This window comes from Macaca mulatta, chromosome 19 (assembly GCF_049350105.2).
Source record: "Macaca mulatta isolate MMU2019108-1 chromosome 19, T2T-MMU8v2.0, whole genome shotgun sequence".
NCBI lineage: Eukaryota > Metazoa > Chordata > Mammalia > Primates > Cercopithecidae > Macaca > Macaca mulatta.
Window position 1 is genome coordinate 49840994 of NC_133424.1, and position 22957 is coordinate 49863950.

At 50.3% G+C, this 22957-nt stretch overlaps 2 protein-coding genes across 13 annotated transcripts in view; both read right to left on the bottom strand.

The window, feature by feature from the left end:
• The window catches only part of CAPN12 (calpain 12), a 34675-nt gene extending 16276 nt beyond the window's left edge, over positions 1-18399 (bottom strand). The window contains exons 1-3 of one of the 12 annotated variants that reach the window (XM_077982437.1): positions 10793-11390; positions 5641-5688; positions 447-577 (exon numbers count right to left, since the gene is read on the bottom strand). The gene's annotated coding sequence lies outside the window, so the exon portion shown is untranslated. Of the gene's footprint in view, positions 1-446; positions 578-5640; positions 5763-10468; positions 11395-17723 lie in introns of those variants that run through there. The other 11 variants (XM_077982430.1, XM_077982438.1, XM_077982439.1 and 8 more) reach the window with 11 other exon arrangements.
• Positions 18400-18862: 463 nt separating this feature from the next.
• Positions 18863-20928, bottom strand: LOC114674161 (galectin-7). The gene is made up of 4 exons (XM_028840024.2): positions 20850-20928; positions 20382-20470; positions 19716-19917; positions 18863-19031 (listed from the first exon to the last, which is right to left on the bottom strand). Exons 1-4 carry the CDS (start codon positions 20853-20855, stop codon positions 18918-18920), a joined length of 411 nt encoding a protein of 136 aa, XP_028695857.2. The 5' UTR covers positions 20856-20928; the 3' UTR covers positions 18863-18917.
• Between the last annotated feature and the right edge of the window lie 2029 nt (positions 20929-22957).

Below are 22957 nucleotides of genomic sequence, written 5' to 3' on the forward strand. Positions count from 1 at the left end.
AGTGGCGAGATCTTGGCTCACTACAATCTCTGCCTCCCAGGTTTAAGTGATTCTCCTGCCTCAGCCTCCCGAGTAGCTGGGATTACAGGCGCACACCCCCACAGCTGGCTAATTTTTGTATTTTTAGTAGAGATAGGGTTTCACCATGTTGGTCAGGCTGGTCTCAAACTCCTGACCTCAGGTGATCCACCTGCCTCAGCTATAGGCGTGAGTCACCGCACCCTGTCTTGCTGTTTCTTTTTTTGTATTGTTTTGTTTTGTTTCTGAGACAGGGTCTGACTCTGTTGCCCAGGCTGGAGTGCAGTGGTACAATCTTGGCTCACTGCAGCCTTGACCTCCCGGGCTCAAGCAATCCTCCTGCCTCAGCTTCCTGAGTAGCTGGGACCACAGGCTTGTGCCACCATACCCGGCTAATTTTTAGATTTTTTGGTGAAATGGAGTCTCACTTTGTTGCCAAGACTGGTCTTGAATCCCTGAGCTCAAGCAATCTTCCCATCTTGGCCTCCCAAAGTGCTGGGATTATAGGCCTGAGCCACTGCACCTGGTCGGATGTACAACTTTCAAACCACTGAAGTAGCTTAAAATGAAAAGAAAAGAAAATGTGATCTATTTGGCAGTGGTCAAAAAGCAAAGGAAAATGCAGCGAATCATAGAAAATAAAAGCAGAAAGTATCACACAATGACCTAAATAAAACCAAGCCTATCGGTTATAACAACATTATGCAAAGGTGTGAAACGTACTTGGGTAAGTCAGACAAAATTCAACTCTGTTTAGCTTTCAAAACACTTTCCAGAGATAACAACACAAAATCTTAAAATAAAAGGATGAGAAATAGGTATCAGTCAAAAGCAGATACACAAAAATCAGGGCAAATTTGATACTAGAGAAAACTGGATTTAAAGCATATAGCATTAATTTGGACAAAAGGAGTTATTTTCTATTGATAAAGTATATGATCCAGAATGAAAAGTGACTGGACGGGTGCAGTGGCTCATGCCTGCAATCCCAGCACTTTGGGAGGCTGAGGCAGGTGGATCACTTGAGGTCAGCAGTTCGAGACCAGCCTGGCCAACATGGTGAAAACCTGTCTCTATTAAAAATACAAAAATTAGCCAGGCATAGTAGTGCACGCCTGTAATCTCAGCTACTTGGGAGGCTGAGGCTCAAGAATCACTTGAATCCGGGAGGTGGAGGTTGCAGTGAGCCCAGATTGCGCCTCTGCACTCCAGCCTGGGTGACAGGACAAGATTCTGTCTCTAAATAAATAAATAAATAAATAAATAAAAGACGGGGAGCAATGGCTCATGCCTGTAATCAAAGCAGTTTGGGAAGCCCAGGCAGATGGATTACTCCAGGTCAGGAGTTCAAAACTAGCCTGGCCAACATGGTAAAACCTAGCTCCACTAAAAATACAAAAACAATGAGCCAGGCATGGTGGCGTGTGTGTAATCCCTGCTACTAAGGAGGCTGAGGCAGGAGAATCACTTGAACCTGGGAGGCAGAGGTTGCAGTGAGCCACTGCCCTCCAGCCTGGGTGACAGAGTGAGACTCCATCTCAAAAAAAAAAGTGATCATTTATTACACTATTAGAAACAAAAGGAAAAATACACAGAAACACAGTAGTGGTCATGGGTAATTTAAAACTGCCATTATTCTTCAAATATCAAGTGTTTTAAAATTTGATATTTTGAATAATAGAATAAGGTGAATTTAATATATATGCACACTCATTACATCTATATACACTCATGATTTTCAAGCATATATCAAACATTTGCAAAGACTCAATTTAAAAAATAAAAGGCTGAGCATGGTGGCTCACACCTGTAATCCCAGCTCTTTGGGAGGCCGAAGTGGGCAGATCACCTAGGATCAGGAGTTCAAGACTAGCCTGGCTAACATGATGAAACCCCATTTCTTTTTTTTTTTTTTTTTTTTTTTTGAGACGGAGTCTCGCTGTGTCGCCCAGGCTGGAGTGCAGTGGCCGGATCTCAGCTCACTGCAAGCTCTGCCTCCCGGGTTTTTACGCCATTCTCCTGCCTCAGCCTCCCAAGTAGCTGGGACAACAGGCGCCCGCCACCTCGCCCGGCTAGTTTTTTGTATTTTTTTTAGTAGAGACGGGGTTTCACCGTGTTAGCCAGGATGGTCTCGAACTCCTGACCTCGTGATCCACCCGTCTCGGCCTCCCAAAGTGCTGGGATTACAGGCTTGAGCCACTGCGCCCGGCGATGAAACCCCATTTCTACTAAAAATACAAAAATTAGCCAGGCGTGGTGGCATACACCTGTAGTCCCAGCTACTTGGGAGGCTGACATAGGAGAAGTGCTTGAACTCTGGAGGCAGAGGTTGCAGTGAGCTGAGATCGCGCCACTGCACTCCAGCCTGGGCAACAGAGCGAGACTCTGTCTCAAGAAAAAAAAAAAGAAAAAAGAAAAGAGCCTCCGAGACCAGCTGAATAACATCAAGCAAACAAACATATGTATAATAGGACTCTGGGGAAAGGAGAGGAAGGAGTAGAAAAATTTTTGAAGCATTAATGGCTGGAAACTTATCAAACTTGTTGTAAACGTTAATTTATGGATTCAAGAAGCTCAACAAACTCCAAGAAATATAAATACAAAGAGAGCCATACCTAGATTCATCACAGTCAAACTGCTGAAAACAATTCAAAAAGGGCTTTTTTTTTTTTTTTTTTTTTGAGACAAGGTCTCACTCTGTCACCCAGGCTGGAGTGCAGTGGCATGATCACGGCTCACTGCAGCCTCCAACTCCTGGACTCAAGAGACCCTCCCACCTCATCCCCCTGAGTGAGTGGGCACACAGGCACACACCACCATGCCTGGCTAATTTTTTTTTCTTTTTTTTTTGAGATGGAGTCTCGCTCTGTGGCCCAGGCTGGAGTGCAGTGGTGCAATTCTGGCTCACTGCAAGCTCTGCCTCCCGGGTTCACGACATTCTCCTGCCTCAGCGTCCTGAGTAGCTGGGACTACAGGCCGCCACCTCGCCTGGCTAATTTTTTGTATTTTTAGTAGAGACGGGGTTTCACTGTGTTAGCCAGGATAGTCTTGATCTCCTAACCTCGTGATCCACCTGCCTCGGCCTCCCAAAGTGCTGGGATTACAGGCGTGAGCCACTGTGCCAGGCTTGCCTGGCTGATTTTTGTATATTTAGTAAAAACGGGGTTTCACCATGTTGGCCAGGCTTGTCTTGAACTCCTGAACTCAGGTGATCCACCCACCTCTGCCTCCTAAAGTATCAAGATTACAGGCGTGAGCCACCATGCCAGGAAAATGGAAAATTTTAAAGGAGCAAGTGAAAAACAGCTCATTATGTACCGGGGAACAATAGAACTAATGGCTAGATTCTCCTAGGAACAGTGGAGGCCAGAAGGCAGATGAATGATTTACTCAAAACACTGACAGAAAAATAAAACTGTCAACCGATAATTCTATATTCAACAAAACTATACTTCAGAACAAACGGCAAAAGAAAATCAATCCCAGATAAACAAAAAGAAAGAGAATTCCTGGCTAGCATATACCTAAACGCAGGGAATACTCAAGGAAACCCCTCACACTGAAAATGGCAGCAGACAGAAACCCAAATCCACAGGAAGAAACGAAGAGCCCCAGAAATGCATTTTTCTTTTCTTCTTCTTCCTTTTTTTTTTTTTTTTTGTCTCGCTCTGTTCCCCAGGCTGGAGTGCAGTGGCACGATCTCAGCTCACTGCAAGCTCCGCCTCCCGGGTTTACGCCATTCTCCCGCCTCAGCCTCCCGAGTAGCTGGGACTACAGGCGCCCGCCACCTCGCCCGGCTAGTTTTTTTGTATTTTTTAGTAGAGACAGGGTTTCACTGGGTTAGCCAGGATGGTCTCGATCTCCTGACCTCGTGATCCGCCCATCTCGGCCTCCCAAAGTGCTGGGATTACAGGCTTGAGCCACCGCGTCCGGCCTCTTTTCTTCTTTTAATTTCTTTTAAAATATAAGGCTTGGGGGCCGGGAGCGGTGGGTCACGCCTGTAATCACAGCCCTTTGGAAGGCCGAGGCGGGCAAATCACGAGGTCAGGAGATCGAGACAATCCTGGCTAACACGGTGAAACCCCGTCTCTACTAAAAATACAAAAAATTAGCCGGGCGAGGTGGCGGGCGCCTGTAGTCCCAGCTACTCGGGAGGCTGAGGCAGGAGAATGGCGTGAACCCGGGAGGCGGAGCTTGCAGTGAGCAGAGGTTGCTGCCACTACACTCCAGCCTGGGCAACAGAGCGAGACTCCATCTCAAAAAAAAAAAAAAAAAAAAAAAAAACACATAAGGCCGGGGATGGTGGCTCAAACCTGTAATCCCAGCAATTTGACAGGCCAAGGTAGGTGGATTGCTTGAGCTCAGGAATTCAAGACCAGCCTGGGCAACATGGTGAAACCCCCAAAATTAGCCAGGCATGGTGGTGCACACCTATAGTCCCGTCCCAGCTGTTCAGGAGGCTGAGGTGGGAGGATTGCTGGAACCTGGGAGGTTGGAGCTACAGTGAGCTGTGATTGTGCCACTGCACTCTGGCCTGTGTGACAGAACAAGACTGTCTTAAAAGAAATAAACAGACAAATAAAATTGTAAACACACATACACACACACACACACACACACATATATATAAAATTGTTTAAAGTAAAGGTTATAAAGCTAGGCATGGTGGCTCACGCCTGTAACCCAGCACTTTGGGAGGCCGAGGCGGGAGGATCACTTGAGGTCAGGAATTTGAGACCAGCATGGTCAACATGGTGAAACCCTGTCTCTACAAAAATACAAAACTTAACCAGGCATGATGGCAGGTGCCTGTAGTCCTAGGTATTCAGGAGGCTGAGGCAGGAGAATGGCTTGAACCCAGGTGGTGGAGGTTGCAGTGAGCCGAGATCACGCCACTGCACTCTAACCTGGGCGACAGAGCAAGACTCCATCTCAATAAATAAATAAATAAATAAATAAATAAATAAATAACAAAAAAATTAGCTGGGTGTGATGGTGCGTGTCTTTAGTCCCAGCTACTCAGGAGGCTGAGACAAGAGAATGGCTTGAACCTGAAAGGTGGAGGTTGCAGTGAGCCGAGATCGTGCTATTGAGCTCCAGAGCGAGACTCTGTCTCAAAACAAAACAAAACAAAACAAAACAGGCCGGGCGCGGTGGCTCAAGCCTGTAATCCCAGCACTTTGGGAGGCCGAGACGGGCGGATCACAAGGTCAGGAGATCGAGACCATCCTGGCTAACACGGCGAAACCCCGTCTCTACTAAAAACACAAAAAAAAATTAGCCGGGCGAGGTGGCGGCGCCTGTGGTCCCAGCTACTCGGGAGGCTGAGGCAGGAGAATGGCGGGAACCCGGGAGGCGGAGCTTGCAGTGAGCTGAGATCTGGCCACTGCACTCCAGCCTGGGCGACACAGCGAGACTCCGTCTCAAAAAAAAAAAAAAAAAAAAAAAAAAAAACAAAACAAAACAAAAATGCCACGCGCAGTGGCTCACACCTGTAATCCCACCACCTTGCGAGGCTGGGGTCGGGGGGATCACCTGAGGTCAGTTCAAGACCAGCCTGGCCAACATGGAAACCTATCTCTACTAAAAATACAAAAATTAGCCCAGCATGGTGGCAGGTACCTGTAATTCCAGCTTCTTGGAAGGCTGAGGCAGGAGAATCACTTGAACCTAGGAAGTAGAGGTTGCAGTGAGCCGAGATTATGCCACTGCATTCCAGCCTGAGTAGCAGAGTAAGATTCCATCTAAAAAAAAAAAAAAAGTTATACAGCACTGTATTTTTTTAGAGACATGCTCTTGCTCTGTCACTCAGGCTGGAGTGCAGTGGCATGATCATAACCCATTGTAACCTCAGACTCCCAGTCTCAAGCAATCCCCCTGCCTCACCTTCCCTAATAGCTGGGACTACAGGTATGCACCACCACACCTGGATAATTTTTCAATTTTGTTTTTGTTTTTTGTAGAGACAAGGTCTCACTATGTTGCCCAGGCTGGTCTCAAACTCCTGGCCTCTAGCGGTCATCCCACCTCGGCCTCCCAAAATGCTGGGATTCCAGGCGTGAGCCACCACACCTGGCCTGTATCCCTGACTATGTAACATACACAGTCAGGTGCTGCGTAACGACGTTTCAGTCAGTGATGGACCACACATGCGACAATGCTCCATAAAATTACAATGAAGCCGAACAACTCCTATCACCTAGTGATGCTGCAGTCATCACAATGTTGTAGCACAATTCCTTTTTTTTTTTTTAATTTAGGGTAGCCTAAGAGTACAGTGCTTATAAAGTCTACAGTAGTATACAGTACTGTCCTAGCCTTCACATTCACTCACCACTCACTCATTGACACCTGGAGCAACGTGCAGTCCTGCAAGCTCCATTCACAGTAAGTGTCCCATATAGGTGTAAAACTTGTCATCTTTTATTTATTTATTTTCTGAGATGGAGTCTCACTCTGTCACCCAGGCTGGACTACAGTGGCATGATCTCCGCTCACGGCAACCTCCACCTCCCGGGTTCAAGCGATCCTCCTGCCTCAGCCTCCCAAGTAGCTGGGATTACAGGCATCCACCACCACACCTGGCTAACTTCTTTGTTTTTGCTTTGTTTTGTTTTGTTTTCAGAGAGTCTCTATCTATTGTCCAGGCTGGAGTGCAGTGGCATGATCTTGGCTCACTGCAACCCCCACCTCCCAGGTTCAAGTGATTCTTCTGCCTCAGCCTCCCAAGTAGCTGGGATTACAGGCACACGACACCATGCCTGGCTAAATTTTGTGTTTTTAGTAGAGACGGGGTTTCACCATGCTAGCCAGGATAGTCTCGAACTCCTGACCTCGTGATCCGTCCTCATGGGCCTCCCAAGGTGCTGGGATTAACACCGCATCCCCCCCAAAAAAAAACATAAAAAATGCCAGGCGCAGTGGCTCACGCCTGTAATCCCAGCACCTTGGGAGGCTGAGGTGAGCGGGATCACCTGAGGTCAGTTCAAGACCAGCCTGGCCAACATGGAAACCCCGTCTCTATTAAAAATACAAAAATTAGCCAGACATGGTGGCGCTATCATGCCTGTGAGCCACCATGTGTGAGTCACCGTGCCTGGCCCAAACTTCTTTGTATTTTTAGCAGAGACGCGGTTTCACCATGTTGGCCAGGCTGGTTTCAAACTTCTGACCTCAAGTGATCCGCCCACCTCAGCCTCCCAAAGTGCTAAGATTACAGGAATGAATTGGGGTGCCTGGCCCATCTGTCATCTTTTATACCTTAGTTTTACTGTACCTTTTTAATGTTCAGATATGTTTATATACATGAATACTTACCATTGTGTTACAGTTGCCCACTGTGTTCAGTACAGTTAAATGCTGTGCATGCTTGTAGCTTATGAGCTATAGGCTACTTCATACAGCCTAGGGCTGGGGTGGGCTGTATCACCTAGGTTTGCATAAGTCACTCTATGATGCTCACACCCTGACGAAATTGCTTAGCCATGCATTTCTTAGAACTTAAGACCATATGGATGACCATATAGAAAACCAGAGACTGGGCCAGGTGTGGTGGCTCACGCCTGTAATCCTAGCACTTTGGGAGGCCGAGGTGTGTGGATCACCTGAGGTCCAGTGTTGGAGACCAGCCTGGCCAACATGGTGAAACCCTGTCTCTACTAAAAATACACAAAATTAGCCGGGACTGATGGTGGGCGCCTATAATCCCAGATACTCAGGAGGCTGAGGTAGGAGAATTACTTGAACCCAGGAGGCAGAGGTTGCAGAGATCGCACCATTGCACTCCAGCCTGGACAACAAGAGTGAAACTCTGTCTCAAAATAAATAAATAAATAAATAAAGGAACCGGGGAAGGTCATGAAAGGAGGGTGCTCATGCACAAATGCCTGATAGGAATGATTGCGAAAGACTCTCCAAAAACCACAACCTCGCACAAAGTCCGCAGCAATGTTACACAGAAAGTACTTTTGTTCAGTGACTGCCTGTCCAACCTTGAACTGATGCCACCTTTGTTATCAAGTCTTGTAGCCAAGGATAATTGATTCAAAACAATGTATGTAATCCTCCTCATTTTGCCTTTAAAAACTTCCCCTTGACTGGGCATGGTGGCTTACACCTGTAATGCCAGCACTTTGGGAGGCCGACCCAGGCAGACCCCTAGAGTGCAGGAGTTTGAAATCAGCCTGGGCAATGTGGTGAAACTCTGTCTCTAGAAAAAATACAAAAATTAGCTGGGCATGGTGGTGTGTGACTGTAGTTCCAGCTACTCTGGAGGCTCAGGTGGGAGGATGGCTTGAGGACGGGAAGCGGGGGTTGCAGTGAGCTGAGACTGCACCACTGCACTCCAGCCTGGGCAACGGAGTGAGACCTTCTCTCGAAATAATAATAATAATAATAATTACTGTTATTATTTAAAAATTTAAAACTTTGCTTTGCCTCAGTCTCCTCTGTTTTTTGTTGTTGTTGTTGTTGTTGTTTTGTTTTTAAGAGATAGGGAGAAGCCGGGCGCAGTGGCACATGCCTGTAATCCCAACACTTTGGGAGGCTGAGACGGGCAGATCACAAGGTCAGGAGTTCAAGACCAGCCTGGCCAATATGGTTGAAACCCCGTCTCTACTAAAAATACAAATTAGCCAGGCATGGTGGCAGGCACCTGTATTCCCAGCTACTCGGGAGGCTGAGGCAGCAGAATCACTTGAACCCGGGCGGCAGAGGTTGCAGTGAGCCAAGATCATGCTACTGCACTCCAGCCTGGGCAACAGAGCAAGACTCCATCTCAAAAAAAAAAAAAAAAAAAGAGAGAGAGAGAGAGAGGATTGGGCTGGGCACGGTGGCTCGCCTGTAATCCCAGCGTATTAGGAGACTGAGGCAGGTGGACCACCTGAGATCTGGAGTTTGAGACCAGCTCTGCCAACGTGGCAAAACCCCATCTCTACTGAAAATACAAAAATTAGCCAGGTGTGGTGGCACCTGCCTGTAGTCCCAGCTACTCGGGAGGCTGAGGCAGGAGAGTTACTTGAACCCGGGAGGTGGAGGTTGCAGTGAGTCAAGATCGAGCCACTGCACTCCAGCCTGGGTGACAGAGTGAGACTCTTTTTTTTTTTTTTTTTTTTTTTTTTGAGACAGAGTCTCGCTCTGCCGCCCAGGCTGGAGTGCAGTGGCCGGATCTCAGCTCACTACAAGCTCCGCCTCCTGGGTTCACGCCATTCTCCTGCCTCAGCCTCCCGAGTAGTTGGGACTACAGGCGCCCGCCACTGCGCCCGGCTAGTTTTTTATATTTTTTAGTAGAGATGGGGTTTCACCGTGTTAGCCAGGATGGTCTCGATCTCCTGACCTCGTGATCCGCCTGTCTCGGCCTCCCAAAGTGCTGGGATTACAGGCTTGAGCCACCGCGCCCGGCCAGAGTGAGACTCTTGTCTCAAAAAAAGAAAAGAAAAGATCAACAAAATTGGGCTGTGTGCAGTGGCTCACACCTGTAATCCCAGCACTTTGGGAGGCCGAGGCGGGTGGATCACCTGAGGTCAGGAGTTAGAGACCAGTCTGGCCAACATGGTGAAACCCCATCTCTATTAAAAATACAAAAATTAGCTGGGCATGGTGGTACATACCTGTAATCCCAGCTACTCAGGAGGCTGAGGCAGGAGAATCTCTTGAACCCAGAGGTGGAGGTTGCTGTGAGCCAAGATCGTGCCACTGCACTCTAGCCTTTGGCGACAGAGTGAGACTCTGCCTCAATAAAAAAAAAAAAAAAAGGGCCGGGCATGGTGGCTCACGCCTGTAATCCCAGCACTTCGAGAGGCCAAGACGGGCAGATCCCGAGGTCACGAGATTGGGACCACCCTGGCAAACACAGTGAACCTCCGTCTCTGCTAAAAATATAAAAATTAGCCGGGCGTGGTGGCGGGTGCCTGTAGTCCCAGCTACTCGGGAGGCTGAGGTAGGAGAATTGCTTGAACCCAGGAGGCGGAGCTTGCAGTGAGCCAAGATTGCACCACTGCACTCCAGCCTGGGGGACAGAGCGAGACTCTGTCTCAAAAAGAAAAAAAAAGATCAACAAAACTAGTACACTGGTTTTTGATGAAATCAGTTAGCTCATTGAAAAGTTCAACAAAAGAGTAAGAAAAATAAAAAAGACAGAAGCTGTCAATTACCAAAATCAAGAATGAAGGAGGGAAAAACATTAACATGGTACACAAATTTTTAAAAATCATAGGGGAATATTATGAACAGATTTAGGTCAACTAATTAGGCAATTTAGATGAAATGAACAAATCTCTAGAGAGACACAAATAACCAAAACTGACTTAAAAACAAAATAGAAACACAGATAAAATTTTTGTATAATTATCCACTGAAATGTATTGAAAAATGAAAATGACATAGAATAAAAAAACAATTTTGAGAAAGGAGAACAAAGTTGCAACACATATAACGTGACTTTAAGACTCACTATTTGGCCGGGCGCGGTGGCTCACGCCTGTAATCCCAGCACTTTGGGAGGCCGAGATGGGCGGATGACGAGGTCAGGAGATCAAGACCATCCTGGCTAACAAGGTGAAACCCCGTCTCTACTAAAAGTACAAAAAAAAAAATAGCCGGGTGTAGTGGCAGGTGCCTGTAGTCCCAGCTACTTGGGAGGCTGAGGCAGGAGAATGGCATGAACCCGGGAGGCGGAGCTTGCAGTGAGCCGAGATGCACTCCAGCCTGGGCGACTGAGCAAGACTCCGTCTCAAAAAAAAAAAAAAAAAAAGAAGAGAAGAAGAAGAAGACTCACTATTCACTTTGGGAGGCCAAGGTGGGTGGATGGCTTGAGCCCAGGAATTCCAGACCAGCCTGGGCAACGTGGTGAGACCGTGTCTCTCCAAAAAGTACAGACATTAGCTGGGCGTCGTGGCATGTGCCTGTAGTCCCAGCTACTTAGGAGGGTGAGCCCAGGAGGCTGAGACTGCAGTGAGCTGTGATTGCACCACTGCGCTCCAGCTTGGGAAACAGAGTGAGAACCTGTCTCAAAAAAAGAAAAAAGAGGCCGGACGCAGTGGCTCTTGCCTATAATGCCAGCACTTTGGGAGGCTGAGGTGGGCAGATTACTTGAGGTCAGGAGCTCAAGACCAGCCTGACCAACATGGTGAAACCCCATCTCTGCTAAAAATACAAAAAGTAGCAGGGCGTGGTGGTGGGCACCTGTAATCCCAGCTACTCGGGAGGCTGAGGCAGGAGAATTGCTTGAACTCAGGAGGCAGAGGTTGCCATGAGCCGTGATCGTGCCACTGCACTCCAGCCTGGGTGACAGAGAGAGACTCCGTCTTAAAAAAAAAAAAAAAAAGAGAGAGAGAGAGAAAGACCCACTAAAAAGCTACAGTAATCAGGAATACGCTATCAAGATAAGGATAGATACATAAAATAAGGAATCAGAAGAATGATTAACTGCAGATTTAAAACAACAAAAATGGTCAATTAATTTTTAACAAAACTGCCAATATAAATCAATGAGGAGAAAAGATAAGTCACTTCAACAAATGGGGTGAAATAACTAGACATCTATAGAGTGAGAAAAGAACCTTGATCCTTAACTTGTACCACACACAAAAATTAACTAAAAATAACTAAAAATTAACTAGAAACAATGTATTAACTAATGAGACAAAAATTAACTAAAGTTAGACCGGGTGACGTGACTCACTCCTGTAATCCCAGCACTTTGGGAGGCCGAGGTGGGTGGATCACCTGAGGTCAGGAGTTCAAGAACAGCTTGGCCAACGTGGTGAAACCCTGTCTCTACTAAAAATACAAAAATTAGCCGGGCGTGGTGGCGGGCGCCTGTAGTCCCAGATACTTAGGGAGCTGAGGCAGGAGAATCGCTTGAACCCGGGAGGTGGAGGTTGCAGTGAGCCAAGATCGTGCCACTGCACTCCAGCCTAGGTGACAAGAGTGAAATTCCATCTCAAAATAAATAAATAAATAAAGTTAAAAAACTAAACTTAAATGCTAAAACTATAAACTTTCCACAATAAAACATAAAAAGAAATCTTTGTGATAAATGTTTCTCATGAAGCTTTCTTAAGCAAAGATTTAAGTAGGTCACAAAAGCACACAACATAACAGAAAAAATAACTGATAAAATGAATGTCATCCCAATTAGACGTTTTTCTTTTTTTTTTTTTTTTTTGAGACGCAGTCTTGCTCAGTCACCCAGGCTGGAGTGCGGTGGCCCGATCTCGGCTCACTGCAAGCTCCGCCTCCGGGGTTCATGCCATTCTCCTGCCTCAGCCTCCCGAGTAGCTAGGACTACAGGCGCCCGCCACTATGCCCGGCTAATTTTTTTGTATTTTTAGTAGAGACGGGGTTTCACAGTGTTAGCCAGGATGGTCTCAATCTCCTGACCTTGTGATCCGCCCATCTCGGCCTCCCAAAGTGCTGGGATTACAGGCGTGAGCCACCGGCCCGGCCTGAAGTTTCTTATAAAGGTAAGCATATTGGGCGGGGCAAAGTGACTCCTGCCTGTAATCACACCATCTTGAGAGGCTGAGGTAGGAGGACTGCTTGAGCCCAGGAGTTTGAGACCAACCTGGAGAATACAGTGAGACCCTGCCCCTAAAAAAAAAATTTAAAAATTAGGCTGGGCGTGGTAGCTCATGCCTGTAATCCCAGCACTTTGGGAGGCTGAGGCAGGTGGATAACCTGAGGTCAGAAATTCAAGACCAGCCTGGCCAATATGGTGAAACCCTGCCTCTACTAAAAACACAAAAATTAGCCAGGCATAGGCTGGGCGCGGTGGCTCACGCCTATAATCCCAGCACTTTGGGAGGCGGAGGCAGGTGGATCACTAGGTCAGGAGATCGAGACCATCTTGGCTAACATGGTGAAACCCCGTCTCTACTAAAAATACAAAAATTAGCCGGGTGTGGTGGCACGCACCTGTAATTCCAGCTACTCAGGAGGCTGAGACAGGAGAATCGCTTGAACCAGGGAGTCAGAGGTTGTTGCAGTGACCCGAGATCGTGCCACTGTACTCCAGCCTGGTGACAGAGCAAGACTCCGTCTCAAAAAAATAAATAAATAAAAAATAATTAGTTAATTAAATTAAACTTAGCTAGGCATAGTGGAACACACCCATAGTCCCAGCTACTCTAGAGGCTGAGGCAGGAGGATTGCTTGAGCCAAGTTGGAGGCTGCAGTGAGCTATGGTGGTGCCACTGCATTCCAGCCTCAGTGACAGAGAGAGACCCTGGCTCAAATAATAATAATAAATAAATAAATAAACTTAAACGTACACTTATATGACACAGGTATACTCCTGGGTATTGACCCAAAAGAAATAAAAACATCAAAGACTTGTCTGTTTTTTTTTTTTTTTTTGAGACGGAGTCTTGCTCTGTCACCCAGGCTGGAGTGCAGTGGCCAGATCTCGGCTCACTGCAAGCTCCGCCTCCCGGGTTCACGCCATTCTCCTGCCTTAGCCTCCCGAGTAGCTGGGACTACAGGCGCCCCCCACCTCGCCTGGCTAGTTTTTTGTATTTTTTAGTGGAGACGGGGTTTCACCGTGTTAGCCAGGATGGTCTCCATCTCCTGACCTCGTGATCCGCCCGTCTCGGCCTCCCAAAGTGCTGGGATTACAAGCTTGAGCCACCGCACCCGGCCAAAACATCAAAGACTTTTCATACAATCTTTATTCATAATCAACCACACTGGCAACAACTCACGTGTCCATCAACACGTGAACAGATCAGTAAACTCAGGTTCACACAGTGGATTACAACCCAAAGAAATGAACTACATGAAGAAAACACATGAATGAACCTAAAACATTATGTATGCTAAGCAGAAGTAGCCAGACTTTTACAAAAAGAGTACTATACTTTTCTACCCAAATTTATCTACTTATTTATTTATTTATTTAGAGACAGAGTCTTGCTCTGGCCCCCAGGCTGGAGTGCAGTGCCATGATCTCGACTCCCTGCAACCTCTGCCTCCCAAGTTCAAGCGAGTCTCCTGCCTCAGCCTCCCAAGTAGCTGGGACTAGAGGCATGCACCACCATGCCCAAATAATTTTTGTATTTTCAGTAGAGACAGGTTTTCACCATGTTGGCCAGGCTGGTCTTGAACTCCTGACCTCAGGTGATCCACGCACCTCAGCCTCCCAAAGTACTGGAATTACAGGTGAGGGCCACCGCGCCCAGCCTCCACCAAGTTTTAGAGCAGGGAAAAAGTAATTTAAGAAGCTTGAGAGCGGATGAGTGGTCACCACCCAGGCACCAGGGGTGTGGCTGGGAGGGGTGAGGAAATCTCACAATTCGACTGTACCTTGATCATGGTGGCCACACAATGGATGTCTTTGTCTAAATTCACAGATATGTACACTTTTTAAAAATTTTTGTACTTATTTTTTTGAGATGGAGTCTCGCTCTGTTGCCCAGGCTGGAGTGCAGTGGCACCATCTCGGGTCACTGCAACCTCTGCCTCCCAGGTTCAAGCAATCCTCCTGCCTCAGTCCTGTAGTAGCTGGGATTACAGGTGTGCGCCACCACGCCCAGCTAATTTTTGTATTTTTAGTAGACACAGGGTTTCACCATGTTGGCCAGGCTGGTCTCGAACTCCTGACCTCAGGTGATCCACTTGCCTCGGCCTTCCAAAGGGCTGGGTTTATAGGCGTGAGCCACCCTTTTAAAACTGTACAGTTTAAAAGGAAGAATTATTTTACTGTGTGTAAGTGACATATTAATGAAGTTGATATTAAAAACACCAAGGTTAGGGCCGGGCGTGGTGGCTCACGCCTGTAATCCCAGCACTTTGGGAGGCCGAGGCGGGCGGATCACAAGGTCAGGAGATCGAGACCACGGTGAAACCCTGTCTCTACTAAAAATACAAAAAATTAGCCAGGCGCGGTGGCGGGCGCCTGTAGTCCCAGCTACTCAGGAGGCTGAGGCAGGAGAATGGCGTAAACCCAGGAGGCGGAGCTTGCAGTGAGCCGAGATCGCGCCACTGCACTCCAGCCTGGGCGACAGAGCGAGACTCCGTCTCAAAAAAATAAAAAAAATTAAAAATAAATAAATAAATAAATAAATAAATAAAAAATAAAAACACCAAGGTTGACGGGCGCCTGTAGTTCCAGCTACTTGGGACACTGAGGCAGGAGAATGGCGTGAACCCAGGGGGCAGAGCTTGCAGTGAGCCGAGACTGTGCCACTGAACTCCAGCCTGGGCAACAGATCGAGACTCTGTCTCAAAAAAACAACAAAAACAAAAACAAAAAAACAAAAAACACCACCAAGGCTAGGTGAGGTGGCTCACGCTTGTGTTCCTAGCACTTTGGGAGGCTGAGGCAGGAGGACTGCTTGAGTCTAGGAGTTTCTACTGTGTGTAGCCACTGTGCCAACCCTTCCTTGAGTTCCCAATTGGGAAAATTCCCAGTGAGGAATTTGATGCCCCCAAAGGTTGAGTGACCCTGTCCCTACAAAAAAATTTTAAAAATTAGCCAGGAATGGTGGTGCGTGCCTGCAGTCCCAGCTCCTTTGGAGGCTGAGTCAGGAGGATTGCTTGAGCCTTGAAAGTTGAGGCTTCAGTGAGCTGGGATCATGCCACTGCACTCCAGGCTGGGTGTGATAGAGCAAGATGTTGTCTTTGAAAAATATACGGTGGCTCAAGCCTGTAATCCCAGCACTTTGGGAGGCTGAGACGGGTGGATCACGAGGTCAGGAGATCGAGACCATCCTGGCTAACACGGTGAAACCCCGTCTCTACTAAAAAATACAAAAAACTAGCCGGGCGAGGTGGCGGGCGCCTGTAGTCCCAGCTACTCGGGAGGCTGAGGCAGGAGAATGGCGTGAACCCGGTGGGGCGGAGCTTGCAGTGAGCCGAGATCGCGCCACTGCACTCCAGCCTGGGGCACAGAGCAAGACTCCGTCTCAAAAAAAAAAAAAAGAAAAATATATAAAAAGTGGCTGGCTGCAGTGGCTCACAACTGTAATCCCTGCACTTTGGGAGGCTGAGGTGGGTGGATCACCTGAGGTCAGGAGTTCAAGACCAGCCTGACCAACATGGTGAAACCTGTTTCTACTAAAAATACAAAAATTAGCCAGGCATGGTGCACACAAATGTAATCCCAACTACTCGGGAGGATGAGACAGGAGAATCGCTTGAACCCGGGAAGTGGAGGTTGCAGTGAGCCAAGATTGCGCCCCTGCATTCTAGCCTGGGTGATACAGCAAGACTCTCTCAAAAACAAACAAACAAAAAAAGGCCGGTGCAGTGGCTCACGTCTGTAATCCCAGCACTTTGGGAGGCCAAGGCGGGTGGATCACGGAGTCAAGAGATGGAGACCATCCTGGCTAACATGGTGAAACCCCATCTCTACTAAAAATACAAAAAATTAGCCAGGTGCGGTGGTGGGTGCCTATATTCCCAGCTACTGAGGAGGCTGAGGCAGGAGAATGGCGTGAACCCGGGAGGCGGAGCTTGCAGTGCGCGGAGATAGTATCACTGCACTCCAGCCTGGGCGACAGAGCAAGGCTCCATCTCAAAAAAAAAAAAAAAAGAGAGAGAGAGATACACACACACACACACAAGTATAAAGTAATAAATGAAAGCAAACCAAATGTAATTTCTAGAGGCTAAGACCCTAAGGAGAGGAATCACATTCACCTGGGTCCACCATCTACCTGATGTGCGTGCGACCTTGAACCAAGTCACTCAACTTTCGTTGCCATCAAATTCCTCATTGGGAAACCATGCATAGAGGATCTCCTTCAGAAGGTTGTATGGGGGATTGAAGGAATGGTTAGCGCAGTGGCTCCACACAGAATGAACTCAGGGAATGTTGCTGGGACTCACGTTCCTAAGCCATGAACACGGTACAGTGGGTGGAGGGTGCTACCATTTATGCAAGGAGGGGAAGAAACTACCCGTGCATATGAACAGAGGTCCACAGGGGATTTTCTGAAAGATACACATGAAATGAAGACCAGGGAAACAGCAGTATTCTGCCAGTAAAGAGGATAGATGTATGTGTACATATATGTGCATATACATATATACGCGTTTATAAATGACAAACATACCAAAAAAAGTATAAATCTCCGTTTGTTATATATTTAAATTTTCTGTAGTGATCGGGCTGTTGCTATATTATCAAGGCTGGTCTCATACACCTGGCCTCAAGCGAGGCTCTGACATCAGCCTTCCAAAATGCTGGGATTACAGGCCTGAGGCATCGCGCCCAGCTCCAAATCTTCATTTTCGGCAAACCATTTGAGAGTAAGTCGCAAACATGGTGCACCTCCAAATATCTAACTATGTTTTCCACAAACAGGGACAGGTTCCCACATGTACACTGTCGGGCACGGTGAAAATCGGTACATTAACACGGCTGGATCGCTACCATCTAATCCGAAGACCCAACCACATTCACCACTTGTGCCAATAATATGTTCATTTCACTGTATGTTTTGAAATATGTACCACACGCATATGTTATCTTTACGGAAAAAAAAAATAGTATTTTGAAACCACTCGTCACAGCCAAATGAAATAAGAGCGAACTCATTCATGCAGGAGCCCCGGAGGACTAGGAGAACCCGGCCTCTTCCAGGTCTCCTCACCTGAGCGGGGCTCCCTCCTGACCGCCGCCCACCCACTCCAGGGCCGAACGCGGGAAGGGACCGCCCAGCCCGAGGGTCGCAGGGGCAGAAAACCCCGGGTCCTGAACGCACCTGGGCCCTGCAGCGAACCTGGCGTCCCCACCCGACTCCAGAATCAGATTCAGGCCAGGCCAGGAACCACACCAGCTTCCTGCGTCCGCCTCGGTCCAGGACGCAATGCCGGCGGACCGCCAAGGAGTCGGAGGCTCAAAGGCGGGGAACGAGGCCCAAGTCCCGGCGCGCTCATCAAGGCGTGGCTCCGGATGAAGGTTCCGGAACAGCCGGCCCAGAGCACCCACGTGCAGCTTCTGATTGCAGCCCTGGGCTGGCTTCACTGTCCGCACCTGAGACCCGCGGCCGCTGCAGGGTGCTTCGCCGAGGGTGCGGGCTCGGGGCGCACAGTGCGCCCAGCCTCTCCCCCTCCTCGCCATTAAGGGGAGCCCCAGCGACGCCCTGAACCCTGAAAGCCAAACTGGGCCCAGGGCTGCACTTGGCATCTGCTTCCCCGTCTGTCACAGTAACCAGGGCTAGGGCCGGGGTCGGGACCGTAGGGGAGAGTGGAGCGCGCGCGGGAATGGGGCTCGCTGCGCCACGGAAACCCCGCGCTGCCCTTCGAGACCTCCCCCACTGCTCCGCAGAGCCAGGGCCGCTGCCTTCGCGTCTGTCCCGAGGGTGCGCAGGCGGGTACTCACAGCGGGAGCCGTGAGACGCAGGTCGGGCTTCCCAGCCCCACCCAGGACGTCTCTGCGGGCGGGAGGCCAGGAGAAAAGAGGGTGAGAGAGATGAGCTGCAGGGGGATACGGGACCCAGGGACATTATAACACGCTTTCCACGCGTAGGATTGGGGCCCACGAATGACCAGAAAGGTGGGACTCATTCGCCCCCTTTGCAGATGGGCCCATGTTGGCGCCCCTTAGATCTGCAGTGGGGGCACCAGGACTGCGGTGAGCCTCTCCGCGCCCCAAACGCCAGCAGATCCGCCCGACCACATTTCGGCCTGGCTTGCTTTGCACAAATGCTGCGTCAGCACACGCCCCAGATCCACTCCTTCCCAGATCGCGACCCTCATGCCTTCGCAGAAAGTGTCCTAAACAGAGTCAGGTTCAAAGCCCGCCCCCGGCTCGGATTCGCTGTGTAACTCCGAGTCACTGCTCACACTTCTCTGGGCCTCAGTTTGCTCATCTCAGTGAATGGGACAGACACAGTCGCGCTGCGGGCTAACGCTTTATTTTTCACCCAAGGCCCCGGGCCCGCCTGGGCTTCTGCTCAGAAGATCTTCACGGAGTCCAGCTGCACGTCCCCACCCACCTCCACCAGGCGCACGCGCGCCAGCGGCAGGCGGTGGCGGAAGTGGTGGTACTGGGCGTCCCCAACCACGGCCTGCAGGGGAGAGTCGGTGGTGAGGATTCCGGAGGCCCATGCTGGGTGGCCCTGGGGAAATCACTCATCCCCTCTGGGCCTCAGTTTCCCGACTGGGAAAATGGGGCTATTGTTCATTCTAACTCTTGCGTGAGAATCAAACGAGTTTACTGGGTGGCGCAGTAAAAAACGGCTTTTTTAGTCTTGGTAATGGATATTATTATATCCGCGACCATTACCCGCTATTAAAGCGCAGAGGAGGGAGGTGAATTCGCGTAAGGTCTGGGTGGCGGAGGATCTGCCGCCACCTCCACCCCCCAACCCTTTAGCTAGGACGAGTTCCTGGGCCCTGTCTCCAGCCCATTCTTCCCCATGCCTCAAATCCCGGAAGGGCCTCAGGAAGGAATGAACTGGGAGTAGGGTCTGGAATGGCGAGTCAGGGCCACGCCTTCCCGCTAGGACGCCCACCCCTTGGACACTGGGCTGGTGCTCGCGTCCTCCTGACCCTGCTGTCTCTCTGACCCAAGTGGGAGTTGTTTAGGCGAGAGAGAGGGTCGAACGACACCCTTCTCTGCCTTGGCCACGCCTTCCCTACCCCCCTCACCCCGCCCCAACCTCCCTGCCTTCCACCAATAGCCTGGCTTTGCCCAACACTGCTCCAGGGACCTAGGTCTTGGCGTCCACGCCCCTGTCTCAGAGACCCACCTTGAAGCCGTCGTCGGACGCGATGATGAGCACCTCGAAGGGCTGCCCGCGCTGGAAAGGAACGCCAGGCCCGCGCTCCTCGCGGCCCCAGGAGCCTTGCTCCTTGCTGTTGAAGACCACCTCCGACGTGTCCAGCCGGGGGTTGAAATGCAGGGCGGCATCGGAGTCCTGCTCCTCCCCGCACAGCAGGTTTACGTGGAACCTGGAAGTGGGGTTGGTGGCCGTCAGGGCTCAGAAACCACCCAGACCAAGAAATGTTGAGGGTGAGGAATACTGATGTCTACAATTCACTTTGAATGAATAAGTAAATGAAATGTTGGCTGGGTGCAGTGGCTCACCCTGTAATCCCAGCACTCTGGGAGGTGGAGAAGGGAGGATCACTTGGGCCCAGAAGTTAAAGACCAGCCTGGGCAACATAGCAAGACCTCATCTTACCAAAAAAAAAAACCACAAACGAACCACCAAAAACTAAACCACCTAGACCAAAGTCTCGCCATTTGCATGGGGCAAATAAGTGAATACATCAGATTTGAGGTCAGAAATGGCCCCGGACTCGTAGCCTGGTGGATACAGATGGCCTAGGTCCCCTATTTCTAGATTGCAAAAATTGGGGGTCAGCTGAGCCTAGAGACCTGTACCCTTTACCCCTAGGGCCTGGGGTCTCACCTGCCGGCGTTGGGAGGAACCAAGCCACGAATTCTCAGCACCGTGCCAGGGCGGATGCCCTCGGGCAGCAAGGACTTGTGGGGAGCGTTCTGCAAGAGTGGAGTGCAGGGGCCACTGTGAGCCAGTGAGACTGAGGAGGGAGGCAGAAGGTGGGTCACCCCTCAGAGGAGTCGACCAGGACTGAGACTGGCAGAAATCAGTGGAAGAGAAAAGGGTGGCAGAGAGGCAGGAAAGAGACCAGAGACAGAGAAACAGACGGGGAGAGCGACCCAGAAAAACAGAAAAATCCTCAAAGAGGGAGCCAGAGGAAGCCACAAAGAGGTAGAGGGGACAATCAGGAAGGGCGGTCACCCAGAGGCCACAGCCCAGGCCCATCCGTGGCGCACCCACTGCCCACTTGCTCCTTTGAAAGAGGAGCCCCCAGCCCCCTCCCTACTCGGCCCCGCCCTGGGCCTCTGGAGCACTCACGGACATGGCTGGGACAGGGTCAGGCAGCCGTGGTGCTGGGGACTGCTGGGGACCTTAAATAAAAGCAGGGCGGGGCTGGCCCTGATGACTCACCCCATCCCTTCCCACCCACCACCCACACCTGGCACAGACCCTGGCCCTGGGGCAAGCCTGGCGAAGCGGGAGTGGCACCTCTTCTTGGGGGCCTTGATCCCCTCCATCAACCAGGGCCCGGGTGCACTGCCCTTCTCCGAGGAGCTGATAATAAGAGGGACCGTTTAACAATAATAAACTCACAGCAGAGAAGGCTCCTCATGCCACCGCCCCTCCAGCCCTGCCTTCCCACTGCCTGGCACGCAGGAGAGTCTCTCATGCTTATTTTATACACAGACATGTTGGGTCCTGAGAATCCAAGCCCGGCGGGAACTCTAGACCTTTCTCTCCAGCTAAGAACCTCCTGCCTGGACTGGAAATGTCTGCGCTGAAATCCCTGCTTCTATGTCTCTAAAGCAACAGCGGCTACAACCACAGCGATAGTGCCAGACAGGGCAACTTCACGGGGTCGAGGGGCGGCCTGGGTGGCTCAGTGCTGCATCCCTGGGTCCTAGAGTGTGCCCGGTTCATGGGAAGTCCTCAGTCAGGAGGGGTGAAAGGAGGGGATCTACTAGGACTACGCTTGTCATTTCCTAGGTCCCTGGGCTGCCCAGGATATGCAGGAAATCACTGATTGGGACCCCACCATTCCAACAGGAGGCAGCATGGGTCGCCCCCATTGTACAGAGGAGGAGGCTGAGGCTGGGATGGGGAGGTGATTTTCCACAAGCCGCGCAGGACCCGCTGCCCCGACCTCTGGCTCTCCTCACCTCTGCTTGTGCCTCTCCTGTGGGTTCTGTCTCTGGGGCTGGCTGTCTCACTCTGTCGGTCTCTGCCTGTAACTGTGTCTACCGCGTATTCCTGTCCCACTTCTCTCCTTCAAGTCTCTCTTGTGCCTCCTTCCAAGACTGTTACCATCTTCCCACCAATTTTGCAGGTCAGGATGAGGCGGGTTTTAGGGTAGTGCGTGGCCTGGCACCCCATCACTACCCAGACCCAAAACAGAGCAAAGTGAGGACTCTCCCACCAGCCCCAATATAGCCTACTTGGGCCCAAGACTCTAGAAGTGAATCCAGGGTTGGGGAAGTAGACTGGGGGAGGCGTGGATGGGGGTGGGAGGGCCAGACTGAAATCTGTTTCCAAAAGGCAGGGATGGTGTGGGAGCTGAACAGAAACCACTCCTGGCTGGGCGTGGTGGCTCACGCCTATAATCCTAGCACTTTGGGAGGCCAAGATAGGTGGATTACTTGAGGTCAGGAGTTCAAGACCAGCCTGGCCAACATGGTGAAACCCCTTCTCTACAAAAAAAAAAACCAAAACAAAACAAAAAAATTGGCCGGGCATGTAGACGGACACCTGTAATCCCAGCTACCCAGGAAGGTGAGGCAGGAGAATTGCTCTAGCTGGGGAGGCAGAGGTTGCAGTGAGCCGAGACCACACCACTGCACTCCAGCCTGGGCAACAGAGCTAGACTTTGTCTCAAAAAATAAAAATAAACCACCCCTAGCAATGCAGAAGCCCTCCTGGACCTTTTCCACCTCCCACCCCGGCCCCTGCCCCAGCCAGCAGGCTGCTGAGAGGGCTGGAGGCAGGCTCACAGTGGAAAGTTTGGGTGGAGACACCAGACCCAGAACCATCCTCCACCCTCTGTGTCCCAGGCTCCCAGCCTCTTGCCTCTCCCCACACACTCCAAGGCACCAAGCTGGGGGACCAGTTCCTAGGGACATGAACTCAGAGAGGGAGGCTGGCAGCTGCATTTCAGTGGGGTCTGCAAGCACCCCCATTCTGCAGAGGACAAAACTAAGGCTGGGCCGGGCACGGTGGCTTATGCCTGTAATCCCAGCACTTTGGGAGGCCGAGGTGGGCGGATCACGAGGTCAGGAGATCGAGACCATCCTGGGTTAACACGGTGAAACCCCGTCTCTAAAAATACAAAAAATTAGCCGGGCGTGGTGGCGGGCGCCTGTAGTCCCAGCTACTTGGGAGGCTGAGGCAGGAGAAAGGCGTGAACCCGGGAGGCGGAGCTTGCAGTGAGC